The following is a 12,520-nucleotide window of genomic DNA, read 5'->3' as shown; positions in this document are numbered from 1 at the left end:
CTAAGAAATGGTATCAAAATGTAATGATAATTGTCTCTTTCAGATGTTACAGAAGTACAATTTGCACCAAATGCACAGACATCGCAGGCAACAACCACATCGGGCTTATCAGTAACAGAATACGTCGCTATTGGCATCAGCTCTCTCCTCCTGGGTCTCATCTACGTTGCCTCGGTGTTCCTTTACTTACATATCCGAAAAAGAAAGAAAGTTGGATCGGAGGACAGTTCCAGAAGATTAAAAAGCTTGAAGAATAAAGATGGCTCTATCATCACGGAGAGAGATATTGTTCGTATTAATAATGAGAGGGTCCCGTCATTGCCCAGTTCGTTAGATTTAGATGATGGTCTCATTAAGAATAATCCTTTGATGGGATTGAGTAGACAGTTCCATCAAATTAAACATAGTTTTCCGAGTGATTCTGGCAGCACTTTGTCAGATTCAGAAGACTTCGCCGATGGCAGTGTTCGTAGCGACGATCATATGTTTAAAGTGAGTAAGCAATAAACACAAATTGGGCTTGTTTGGAATTCTATTGCAATTGAATGTCCCCTAAAATAAATATCGATAATATTTCAGGATCAAACAACCTCAGCTCTAATACATTCTCATCATTCGAAACTAAAGCTTCGGAATACCTGCCCAGACTTAAGTCACCGGGACGAGTCGGGAATAGAGCGGCTGCCTGATGAGCATGTGTCGATTGTTGAGACTACTGATGATCGGGAAATTGCACGGCCAGTCGGTACTACAAGAAGAAAGCTTTACTTCAATCCTGCCTATTTTGAACCACATTTAATGGCGGTACGTAAAATTTTGCATCAAAAATCCTATGATAATAAATTTGTTCATGTGATGGTCTGATGGTACTCTTTAAATAACAAGTGTTCTTTTGTTTACAGGAACCACCTCCAGCAGCGTTAGAGTTTCTTACCAAAATCAGAGAAGTCATAGCTGTCGCCAAACACAAGATGGCAGCGAAACGATTTCAACCTGTCCTAAATGAAATACCAGAAGAAGAGACTTATCCGTCTCGTGGGAACAGTTTAGATATTTATCAAGCTATGGGTAGTCAAAGAAGCGGAAGTGTTGTTAGTCTCAAAAGAGAAAACAGTAGAAAAAGATCACTAAATTGTGTTGGATGCCCTGGCTGTAAGACTGAAACTAGTAGCGAAATTCATAATTTCATTAAATACGATGTTCCTGCCTGTTCAAATTGCCAAAGCACCAAAGGAGAAAAACAGAACAGCATTCGTAAATGGTTAGAGGATATCCCTACGGGGAAACAATCGTTTTATAATGAATTCCAACCAACGAATCAAAATGGTTTAGTGAACTCTCTCTTATCTCTACCTAGTGCACAAAATCAATGCAAATTGAAGAAACAAAACAGTTTTTCTGCATCAAACTCAATGAATTTAACGGAAAACTTTACAAAGAAAAGAAAGACTTCTACTTTATCTGTTAGATCGGAACCTCCGTTGAGAAGTTACAATCTACCATTACCGGAATTCGATAAAATAACTCACAATAATAACAGAAATTACTATGGACAGACTATTTCACGTACTGATGATATCAGACCTATTGGATTGTATGATCATCGTACAGGTAGTCTTAGAAATAATGTTATTGCCAATCAACATAGAAATAAATTCATTACTAATAAAAATTCTTTGCCGGATATGGTAAATGAAGCTATAGCAATTGATCATTGTACTCAATCTTACAACCAAAACAGCTCAGATGAAGAGAAATTTAATGCAAAGATGAATAATACTACTGCGAGAAAGACTTCCGAAAGTCCACCAGTAAATGATTATGAAACTGACAGCTTAGAAAGAACGTCTACCAAAAAGAGTCTATCCACTCCACCAGAATATCCGGAAATTTCGTCTTCTCAAGCAAGTCCTAGTTTGAGCAATGCTTTACCGTTAGAAGAAGAACTAACTATGACGAATGCAGTCTATAAAACTCAATCTAGCAGTAACAGCAATACTCCTTCACCCCAAAGAGATATATGCATGGAACAAAATCACTATGAGACCATTGATAAGAAAAAAAGCCTAAATAATGCCGATAAAACAATGACGACTAAAAATAGTTCAGACAATAGCTATAGTTTAGTTAGTGAAGTTTACGTGAATAACAATTACAATTTCGGTAGCACACCAACATCTCCAAGTGGGTCAGAATGTTCCATGGGAAGTAGAAAATTACACGGCACTTTGAAAAATTCTCAAAAAAAACCAGGTTGCCTAACAATAGAAGTTAAAGACCCACCAGAAAACTATATCAAAATTCACGAATCAGATGGTTTTGAACCTGACACACTCGACCGCAAAAACTCTAAGCATAAAGAAATAGTTGAAAATATACAATTTAGTAGAACAGATCTCATTAAAAATTTAGACAGCAATGGAAGCCCAATCAATCACCGCATACAACTAAGAAGCAGTGGTACGTTCAAAAAAGCTGAGGCTGATCACAGCGCATCAAAGTTTAGCAGTTTGCGGTACGATTACGAAACACGCAAGAATATTTACGAGCGCCCAAAATTGTTATCAACTACATTCAATTACTCCAAAAGTCTAGAAGATACAACAGAACCTTGGGAGATGCGGCTCCGGACTGGAATACAGAAGAAGGGCGCATACTGACTCTGGAGCTCAGACACTCAAAGCGACAACGTCAGTGTACACCACCTACGATAAAACAAATGAAGAACTTAGCCAGACCTGATATTTTACCGCCTCTCCCACCAACAAATGACCATCCGATATACGAACAGCCAAGCTTCCCACCAAGGCGCGTAGAGAGCGCAATGTTACCACTAGAAAGTCATCCAAAAAACTTGAATGGCAGAAGCCTCAGTCCGAGAACATTTACGAAGAATACGACAGCTGATCATAAATCCAATAAAAATTTCAACGTTCGTAAATCAGATATTGGACATACCTGCAGTCCAACGAGAGCTTCTGTCCAATTACAATTCTCGGACTACGAAAATATTCATCCCGTGGAAACAAATAAGGATACAAGGGCGGATGACTATTGCAGAATTTCTAATAGGAGACGCATAGACAGAAGACACAGTAGCAGTGCAATTAATACGAACACTTTTGTTAAAGAATCGAAAGAGATTCCCTGTAAGTCATTTAGGATGAAGCGTAAGAAAGGTTCTCACGTTGAAGACTCGGGATACCTCAGCAGTGACTCAGCTGGTTCGAGGCGGATTCAGCGGAAATTAGTGATCGCAAAAATAGTGAGTTGTAGTGAAAGTGATGACACAGAAAACGAAGCTAGAAGTGAATCAGGCGCGGAGAGTATAGAGACACACTCAGTGTATTTTGATAGTTACAGGAAACCACAAATAAACGTTGAAGACGACAGTAAAATGTTCACGTACAATAAAAGTGCAAGGGATTGTGGTAATCGATCGAATTCTTGAGACTGATGATGTTATGAAAAAAGTGCAATAATACGTATTTGTGCAATACGAGGTGCAATAATAATGTGTTAGGTTAAGTTAAGAAATAATTGCATTTACTTCGAAGTATGATAATAATAAGGCTGTAAAATATTCAAGTACTGATACACAATACCTCTGCTAAGAGTTGTTTAGTAACTTATTTTTGTTTCGTGTTAAGATAAATTAAATAAATAGATACGTAAATGGCCGGTTGTGCAATGCAATAATAGAATAAGCTTAGTATTTTAGTGTTTTGAACATACAGAGTTTTCATATTGTTATGTTATGACTCACAGTCCGAATTACTCAAGATACAATTTCAAGTTTCAAGTTCATAGAACTTAGTATTAAATTATGTTATACATAGTTATATTTTTATGTCTATGTCTAGGTAGGAGTGTTTTAAACACCCAATGCAAGAACCTAACCAACAATAAGTTGGAAAACCCCCGACATTGGCACTTCGAAATTCAATATCTCAAAAACGGCTGAACCGACTGTGATAAAACATGTCTAAGAACCATTGCCAGAAAACCTGCTTTCAAATAAAAATAGCCGCATTCAAGTCGGTTCACCCGTTTAAGAGCTACGGTGCCACAGATACGGTGACACCCCTCTTTTGCGTCGGGGGCTAAAAAGCACACGCTACGTGTGTGCCTGTCTGTGGCATCATAGCTCTCAAACGGATGGACCGATTTAGTTGCAGATTTTTTAATCAAAAGCTACTTTAATCGAGATGGTTCTTTCTTAAGTAAGTTTCACTGAAATCGTTACCAACTGTTTTTGAGATATTGAACTTTAAAATGATAATGTCAGGGGTACTTCAACTTTTCTATGTTGGTTAGGTTTACCTATAATACCTAGGTGGCAAAATGTATGAAATCTCCAAAAAGTAAAAATTGCGGGAAGATTTGGCAAAGACAGCACAACATGGTCTTTATTCTTTAGTATTATTTTTCTATGACTACTCTTTATTGATGAAGCCGTGGTGGCCTAGTGGTTTGACCTATCGCCTCTCAAGCAGATGGTCGTGGGTTCAAACCCCGGCTCGCACCTCTGAGTTTTTCGAAATTCATGTGCGGAATTACATGTGAAATTTACCACGAGCTTTGCGGTGAAGGAAAACATCGTGAGGAAACCTGCACAAACCTGCGAAGCAATTCAATGGTGCGTGTGAAGTTCCCAGTCCGCACTGGGCCCGCGTGGGAACTATGGCCCAAGCCCTCTTGTTCCGAGAGGAGGCCTGTGCCCAGCAGTGGGACGTATATAGGCTGGGATGGACTCTTTATTAAGTGAAGGCTCTTTTAGGGTCTAGAAAGACATGTTTCACGAACTCGTTTAAATCTTTCATGATTTCTAACCTTTTGCCGACTAGATATGTAGGTAATATATTTTTATCACGTAGATATTTAAGTAAATGATAGAGTCAGGCGGCATAATATGGCTTCCTAGTACCTGACGAATACGGTGCTCCGGAGAGGGATCTATATTGTAATATTAGGCTCTTCACTTATAGAAGTCAAAGCGAAAATGGCGTTCCTGATCTTCTTATCCATAAAGGTACTTACCACGGCCATAAAATTTGCATTTATTTATTGTTATATTTATACATTGTACTTTTACTTTTTATACTATAGACCTTGTTATTCACACATATTGTATTTTAGTAGTACACTTTACAGCGAACAGGTTTTTCTATCTATGAAGTTATGTATTGTATTGGTAGCTTTCAAAACTTAGGTACCTATAATTTAAACATATTTTTGTCGTTTCCTAACTAAACGCTCCTGTTATCCATTGAGCGAAGAAGTTTGACAATTGTGTGCTCTTTTATTTTGTGGCGGCGCTCGCCATCACATTCACTATCTCTGTCTACTCTCATTCTGACAGTTTGTCAAAAAATTAATGAATGACTGTGATTCTAAGTAAGTTATACAAAATGGCCTCTAAATAAAATAATAATAATAATGGATATAATTAAATTGGGTTGTCGCTGCTAAACCACATTTCAAAGTGACACGCAAATAAAAACTAAGCTTACGTAAGCTTATGAACTTGACAAATATTTATGAATAACGCAATAAATTAAACAAGATTAGAAACTTCGCGTATAAATGAAGAGCCAGTAGAAGATATTAGTTGCATATCCCCTCTGTATGGATAATAGAGCACAATGGGTTGAGGCATTCGACGTTGGGAATAACTAATCACGTACCCTTTTTGAACTTTTAACTGCCTCACTCAGAGACATTGCAAAACGTATTTTGTTTAAAGATGACTATATAAAATATATAAATATAATAAATTGGTGAACCGTTACTATCCTTCTTTTAGAAGTATATCGTATCGCTCGAGCACACGAGGATGTTATCCGACTCTCACCCCAATCCAAGTCTTTGGATTTAACAAACAATTTTTTAATGGAAACAGTTTTTTTCAGTCAAACGATGTTTTCGAGTGCGGCAGTAGAGAGTAGACTACAAAAGGCTTAGACCGGCTGCAGCAAAAAACTAGGTATTTACAGCTTTAATCTCAGTTTAGTACTAAATCGATTTAAATGTCAAAATACCTATATGAAACTGTGAAACGTAGTAAACCAGTTTTTTTTCGCTGCATTCGCTGATCAAGATATAAAATTTATTTTTAAAGCTGGTATCAGAAATATTTTATTCCTACATTATTTAAATCCTGTTAAATGAAGTTATTTATAATCATTTGCCAATCCTATGTCAATATTTTTTGTAAAGAAAAAAATATGTAAGTACGCATTACTTATTTCCAACAGTCATCAAGTCTCTTTTGGGTTGTGGGTTGTTTTAATATTGTTTTGTAGTTTTGTACAGTGTTTTATTTTAATTGTGTATAAAGCTGACTTTATGGTGCTAAAAATCGAAACAAAGGGAAATCGGGTTCTTAGTAGGTTTGATTTTTACAGAACAAAATAAAAAGTTTGTAAATTAATAGCTTATTAGTAAATGCTCAATAATAGGAGATTTAATTATAAGTTCATAAGTAATGTAAGTAGAAATTTATTAAGATATTTTTTAACTTATACAATTGTGTTTAATGTAAGTAAAAATTAAAATAAGTTTCATGCTCTCTTTTAATTGTTTTAAATTAGTTACACGTAAAAGAATCCTATAGAATTTAACAACGCATTTTGTACTTATTAAGTATTGTATTTTTAATGATTTGTTATAAACAATTTTATTGTTGCGTATGACATGAAATTAAACATTAAACGATCAATAAATATTGTGTGAAATTCATTTTCCTATGTTATTTACATCTGTGCATTATTTTTAACTGTAAACTCTTAATAAAACTACAGATAATTATAGAGACAGTCATGCTAAAAAGCAGCTCAACGCTTTAATAATTCGTCTCAGTACAACAATGCTAGAAAACTTTGGCATATTTTAAATTAATGAAAATGATAAGACACGAAATCGTCATAGCTACTTTGGAGCTTCACTGTACACATACATTCTTCGCTTTACTTATAAAATATCTATTTTAAACAATATCACAGGCTGCATGCAAAATTCCAACTAACAATTGCCATAACTGTTCCTATTCCAGGCCTTATTATTACAGTTCGATTCACAAGAGCTGGCACGAATGGATTTAACGAAAGTAATGCCACTTAGATATTTTTGTAGGAAAATGACAAATACATGACATTTTCATATTTGTGTGAAGTGTATTAAACTACACTTGGGAGCAAAGAAATCGAGCCACTGTTGCAAATTTTTACGTTTCCATGATAACACTACGACCTAAAAAACATAAAAATTTACGTAAAAATTGCAAGGGTGGCTTTCTTTGCTCCCTTTAATTGTATAGGTAACACACAGATACTTTCATTCACTCATTCAATCTACTCGTACCAGCTTTTCTGAATCGACCTGTATATTGAGATCAAAGTACTTACTCCAGTTACTCCTTAATCTCAAATAATATTTCAACTTCCCTTGTACTGAATTGACCTCGTTTCAAAGCCCTGATGCCATTCATTGCTTCTTGTAACAACAGCGTTCTAAATTCCATGTAATCCACTACACCGTTCGCAAATAAGTCAATTTGATTCCCATTCTTATTTTGCATCGCATTTTTTTTGGTAAAATTCATTTTCACCATGCAAGAATCCAGATATTGCAAAATCATTTTAATTTGGTTCAAAATGGACACGCCGTAAATCGCATAGCTTGTGTTGAACTGTACGGTAAAGGGTACTACCTCCATGTATCTGCTAAGTGCCTCTGCAGTAGAAGTTATTATGTGTAGTTTAGAGGTAACAACGGTTCTTATGGGGATGGCGTCGTAGATGTAATTGATGAGAGATACAATCTGTCCAGGAGATCTGAAAAGGAGTTTTAATTAATGTTATCACACCACTAGAATATTAATGTCGCTCAGGACTCGTCGGTTTTCTTCGTTTTCCTGGACATTAAAATGGGAAAGACAAAGAAAACCGATCTTATGTTTCGAGTTACGAACGACATTAGCAAACTATTTAAGTGTAGGTAATTATTAATTAATTAGTGGATAATCCGTGAACTGGGGATAGAGGACAGGAAGGATGTTCTCAAAAAAGTTAATTTAGGTTTAGAAGAAATGCCACCATTTTCCGGATTATTTTTTTTCTTAAAAAATTACATCTTTGTGCATGTTTTTGGCTGTGATTATTTTCGTACTTAGTTGTGTTTTTCTTATTATTGATCGACAATACATGTGCTACCAGATAAGCAAATTTCTGCAACTACCAAGAGTTACGGAAAAAAAACGCGCTTTTGATTGCACATTAGTTCAACTTTAACTTTACTAACTTTACCCCTCGTTTAGTAGGTGTTTATGGGCAGCGGCGAATCGGCGATATCTTCCCATCAGGTGACCGTGGTGAACAAAAAAAGCATTACGGTAAGGCGTCACGTTACTGCCAAACATTAACACCCGCAACACCCGTACAATCAGACACATTGAGTAAACAAAAGTAAGCAGAAAAATAAAAGAAAAAAGAAAGAAGAAAAAGTAAGATTGTATTCAATTACCTGGCATACACAGCCAAATGATACAAATGTATAACTCGTGCATCCCTCTCCAAGACAACCATCACACCATTTAAAACATGGTGTGCCGCTCTCTTATGTACGACTACATTTCTAGCTTTTTCCAGTATCTCCATGCCTAGATATATGTGGAATAATTCTGGCAATGGTAGTGTTGTGTCATCAATTATATCGCCGAGCAATCTTAGCGTTAAGTCCACCCTTTCTGTGCTGGCCATTATAGCTAAGATGCTGTTTTCGTCTGGAATTTGAATAGGTACATTTTCTAGTGACTAAAGTGTACAAATACAAATACAAAATCATTTATTTGTTCAATACAGGTAATTACAGTACAGAGTACATGGGGTGTTCAAAAAAAAGTTGTTGTTGTGTGCGCCGCAAGGCATACAAATTGTAGACTACTATTGAAACAAATGTTTCCTGATCCACAGTGGAACCTTTTCACAGAAAATCAATTTCATAATGGGATTGCATTGTTTGACAAGGAAGTTCACTATGAAACTTACTGCAAAAACTTTCTACAGTGACTCAGGAATCAAATGATTTGATAGTTACTTAATGATGCGACGCGGCAAATTTAAACTTTAATAAAATTAAAGATGAAATTGACAACCTGAATCTTTCAGACCCTACCATGCATGTAACTGCTAAGTAAAGATTTGTAAAATAGTAAAGTAACATACATACCCAATTCATTAGCCAGAATATCCATTTGACTTTCCATAGTTTCTGCATAAGGAATCGTAACATAATCAAAAGGCAAAAGGCATTCTTTATTTAATTTTCTATACGAAATAACTCCGTTAAATTCTATTTTGCTTGGCACAGTGAACTGGAGTTCACTTGAATCGACAACAACTACTATAGCAGTTTTAACATTGTTCTCTAATGTCTGTTTGGTTTCCTCCCAAAACGGAGTGATGGTTTTATGTGTAAACAGTCTGGTTGTGTACATCATTGCTGGTTTATTTTTGGCATGAAGAAGCACCGTGACATCTCTTAGTACCCTGAAATGTAAGATGAAAAAATATCAACAGCTATAATTAAATTATGCAATGCTATGAAACCAAAGAACAGGAAGGTAGGCCCTTTTTAGGGTTCCGGAGCCAAAATGGCAAAAACGGAACCCTTATAGTTTCGCCATGTCTGTCTGTCCGTCCGCGGCTTTGCTCAGGGACTGTCAATGCTAGAAAGCTGTAATTTTGCACAGATATAAAAGTAAACTATGCCGACCAAACGGTACAATAAAAACTTAAAAAAAATTTTTTTAGGGTACCTGCCATAGACGTAAAGTGGGAGTGATTTTTTTTTTCTCATCCAACCCTATAGTGTGGGGTATCGTTGGATAGGTCTTTTAAAACTTTCGATTCAGTGGTCTGTTTGCGAAATATTCAACTTTAAAGTGCAAATTTTCATTTAAATCGAGCGTCCCCCCCTCTAAAATCTAAACTAGTGCGTGAAAAAATTAAAAAAAAATCAGGATGGTAGTAAATATATCAAACTTTCAAGGAAAACTATAACGGCTAAGTTTGCTTGAGAATTTATTAGTAGTTTATGAGTAAATAGCAGCCTAAGGTATTAAATATACCTAAATTTGGAAGATTCCGTATAAAATACGAAATCCTTAGAAATATGTTACTTAATTTTTTCGTAATGGCTACGGAACCCTATTTTGGGCATGTCCGACACGCTCTTGGCCGGTTTTTTTTGTTGTAATGATAGGGTTTCAAAATAATTGATAAAACTAAGATTGAGATCCAGATAAACTAATGTTAGGTACTTATATCTTCTATCTATCTAAATAAAAATGAATCGTAAAATGTGTTGCTAAGCGCAAAACTCGGGAACGACTGGTCCCATTTTACTAATTCTTTTTTTGTTGTGTTCATTACTATTAGGAGAAGGGTTTTATGGAAGATAATACAGAAAAAAAACAACGGGGGCCAAGCCGCGAGTAACAGCTAGTTTATAATAATTATAAATCACTTAGCATTCCTAAGGTTTAAAAAAATAATTATCTTATTAGAAGGGGGATTCAATGGTATGTACCGATTTCTGAGACTAATCAGCTGGAAATGATATGATAATGGTTTAAGCCCTAACTGCATTATATAATGATCATGAATCATCAGATCAGGGGTTCTCAATCTTTTCAATACAAGAATACTACTCCCTTTACAGGTTAAAATTGTTTTGCAACACCCTTCTAAAAGTAAATAGACATATATAGCTCTAGATATGTAAACCGGGACCTGGTGTACATTAGATGAGCATATTTTTATTGCATAATGCCACTTTAGTGAAGTAAATTTTTTTTTCATCACAAAGGGCCAAACTTAAATGATGAGGCTGAAAAAAAATTAACAATTGGCGTTTAAGTCCTTTTTCAAATAAACAGGATTAAGCATAAAAAAAATAATTGTACCATGTTAAAGCTTTACTTTTTAGAAATGTATAACAGTTATAAGATTTCATTAATCCTTACATTTGTAGCTGTGGAACTAAAAAAATGAAGCTGAGGGAGATTTTTTTGATTTTCACAATAATGTCGATATCTCAAAAACTAAGCCATTTTTATCAAACCTAAGACCTCATATTCTGAGAGGTAATTAGCTGACCTATCAGCTGTTGACGGTATATCATCAGTTTCTGGGACACCCTGTATGTGTATGGACGAGGCTCTGATGCACAGTTTGGGAACACGGAATATTTCTAGAAGGAAACAAATACTTACTGTTTATGTTTATTGATAGCATGCAACACAATCACAAACTTCTGGTTGCAAATTTTAACGCAAGGAGCCTTAGACTGCAGTTTGACCGCTTCACATTTCTGAAACAGTTAAGGGATTAAAAGCATTGCCATGCACTTCAAATAATTTTTAACACTTGTTTTTTTTATTTATTTGAAAGTTTTGAAAAAATCCTATTTAGTTTTGTAAATTTCATATAAGCTTGGAGGGGGTGCAGTTGGGTGCACTAGTACCTCCCTAGATGCATATTTATGGTGCATTGCACCATATATATGCATCTAGCTTCTGACAATAATCCTGCTGGCAACCATGCTCTAAGGTTTTTCTTTAAAATTTTGAGAAATAGGTATTAGTTAATCAGTACCATTTCAGTTAGTTCTAAATGATTTAATGCAGTAAATATACCTGTTTGTAATTTTGATGAAACATGGAATCTTCCAAGCTAGGGTGCATTTTTTGATAAGAAGCAAAAGTGGCTAACTTTCTTAAGTCCTGCAGTTTATTTTGACTTTTCACATTGCAACCGATACTGTATCGAGTTTGTACCAGCTTTCTTTTCAGGTCTAGAAGCACCGGAATTGAATCATCAACATGAACACCATCCATGATGATAGCCTGTTCTGATAAACGTTGAAATTTATCATCAAAAATCAATGGCACAGCATCGTCTTTTTGAACAACCTTTAGGGAAGCTAGGCCATTGTAACCATAGTCATCCACATCGTAAGACTCCATGTTAGATACTCTTTGATGAACTTTCAACTGATTTATTTTAGACAAAATTACTACTTCATGGTCTGAAGCAACTAGGTAATAAAGCTGGCAATTATTATTTCTTATAATCCGTATTTGGGCCGCCTTAAAATTGCTACGAAGTAATAGGGACGATACTTCTTCCCGCCTGAAATATTCTTTGACTTCGCCATGCTTTGTACATATCGTAATATCACAATTTTTTCTTTGTGCCGGGTGGTCGTCGTACAACACGAAGCAAGCGATGTCTTCCAGGATTGAGGAAGGGACTAATTTTGCTACCACTTCACGTACATTATCAGGCAGATTCTGCATTTTCAGTTGGTTTATTAGTATTTTACACTAGTTGATAGTTTAAATTTCTGAACAGAAAAGAGAACAACTGGATTTTTTTGCTTTAAATAAATATAAAAAGTATAAAAAGCTAAAAAGAAAATACCCGCGAACTGTGTTTGTGTTTTTAGTTCGATTCGA

The 12,520-nt window shown here is 35.5% G+C and overlaps 2 protein-coding genes across 2 annotated transcripts in view; one reads left to right on the top strand and one right to left on the bottom strand.

The window, feature by feature from the left end:
• Window positions 1–6,702, top strand: part of LOC141435115 (uncharacterized) — a 38,914-nt gene extending 32,212 nt beyond the window's left edge. The window contains 4 exon segments of the mRNA XM_074097687.1: window positions 44–492; window positions 580–804; window positions 903–2,628; window positions 2,631–6,702. Of these exon segments, the coding sequence (XP_073953788.1) occupies window positions 44–492; window positions 580–804; window positions 903–2,628; window positions 2,631–3,451 (3,221 nt within the window). The 3' untranslated portion in view covers window positions 3,452–6,702.
• A 589-nt stretch (window positions 6,703–7,291) lies between these two features.
• LOC141435116 (uncharacterized) lies at window positions 7,292–12,520 on the bottom strand. The gene is made up of 5 exons (XM_074097688.1): window positions 11,699–12,520; window positions 11,276–11,373; window positions 9,229–9,548; window positions 8,524–8,782; window positions 7,292–7,835 (listed from the first exon to the last, which is right to left on the bottom strand). The coding sequence occupies exons 1-5, from the start codon at window positions 12,359–12,361 to the stop codon at window positions 7,412–7,414; spliced, it is 1,764 nt and encodes a 587-aa protein (XP_073953789.1). The 5' UTR covers window positions 12,362–12,520; the 3' UTR covers window positions 7,292–7,411.

Source organism: Choristoneura fumiferana, chromosome 14 (genome assembly GCF_025370935.1).
Source record: "Choristoneura fumiferana chromosome 14, NRCan_CFum_1, whole genome shotgun sequence".
NCBI lineage: Eukaryota > Metazoa > Arthropoda > Insecta > Lepidoptera > Tortricidae > Choristoneura > Choristoneura fumiferana.
Note: the sequence above shows the minus strand (reverse complement) of the source record. Positions and strands in the feature narration are given on the sequence as shown.

Excerpts from the sequence above, each read along its gene's own strand:
- LOC141435116 (XM_074097688.1), bottom strand. The coding sequence starts at position 12,361 with ATGCAGAATCTGCCTGATAATGTACGTGAAGTGGTAGCAAAATTAGTC. Across the intron at positions 9,549-11,275 it reads GCTATCAATAAACATAAACA|GGTACTAAGAGATGTCACGG; the intron begins GTAAGTATTTGT and ends CTTACATTTCAG. Across the intron at positions 7,836-8,523 it reads CATTTGGCTGTGTATGCCAG|ATCTCCTGGACAGATTGTAT; the intron begins GTAATTGAATAC and ends ACTCCTTTTCAG.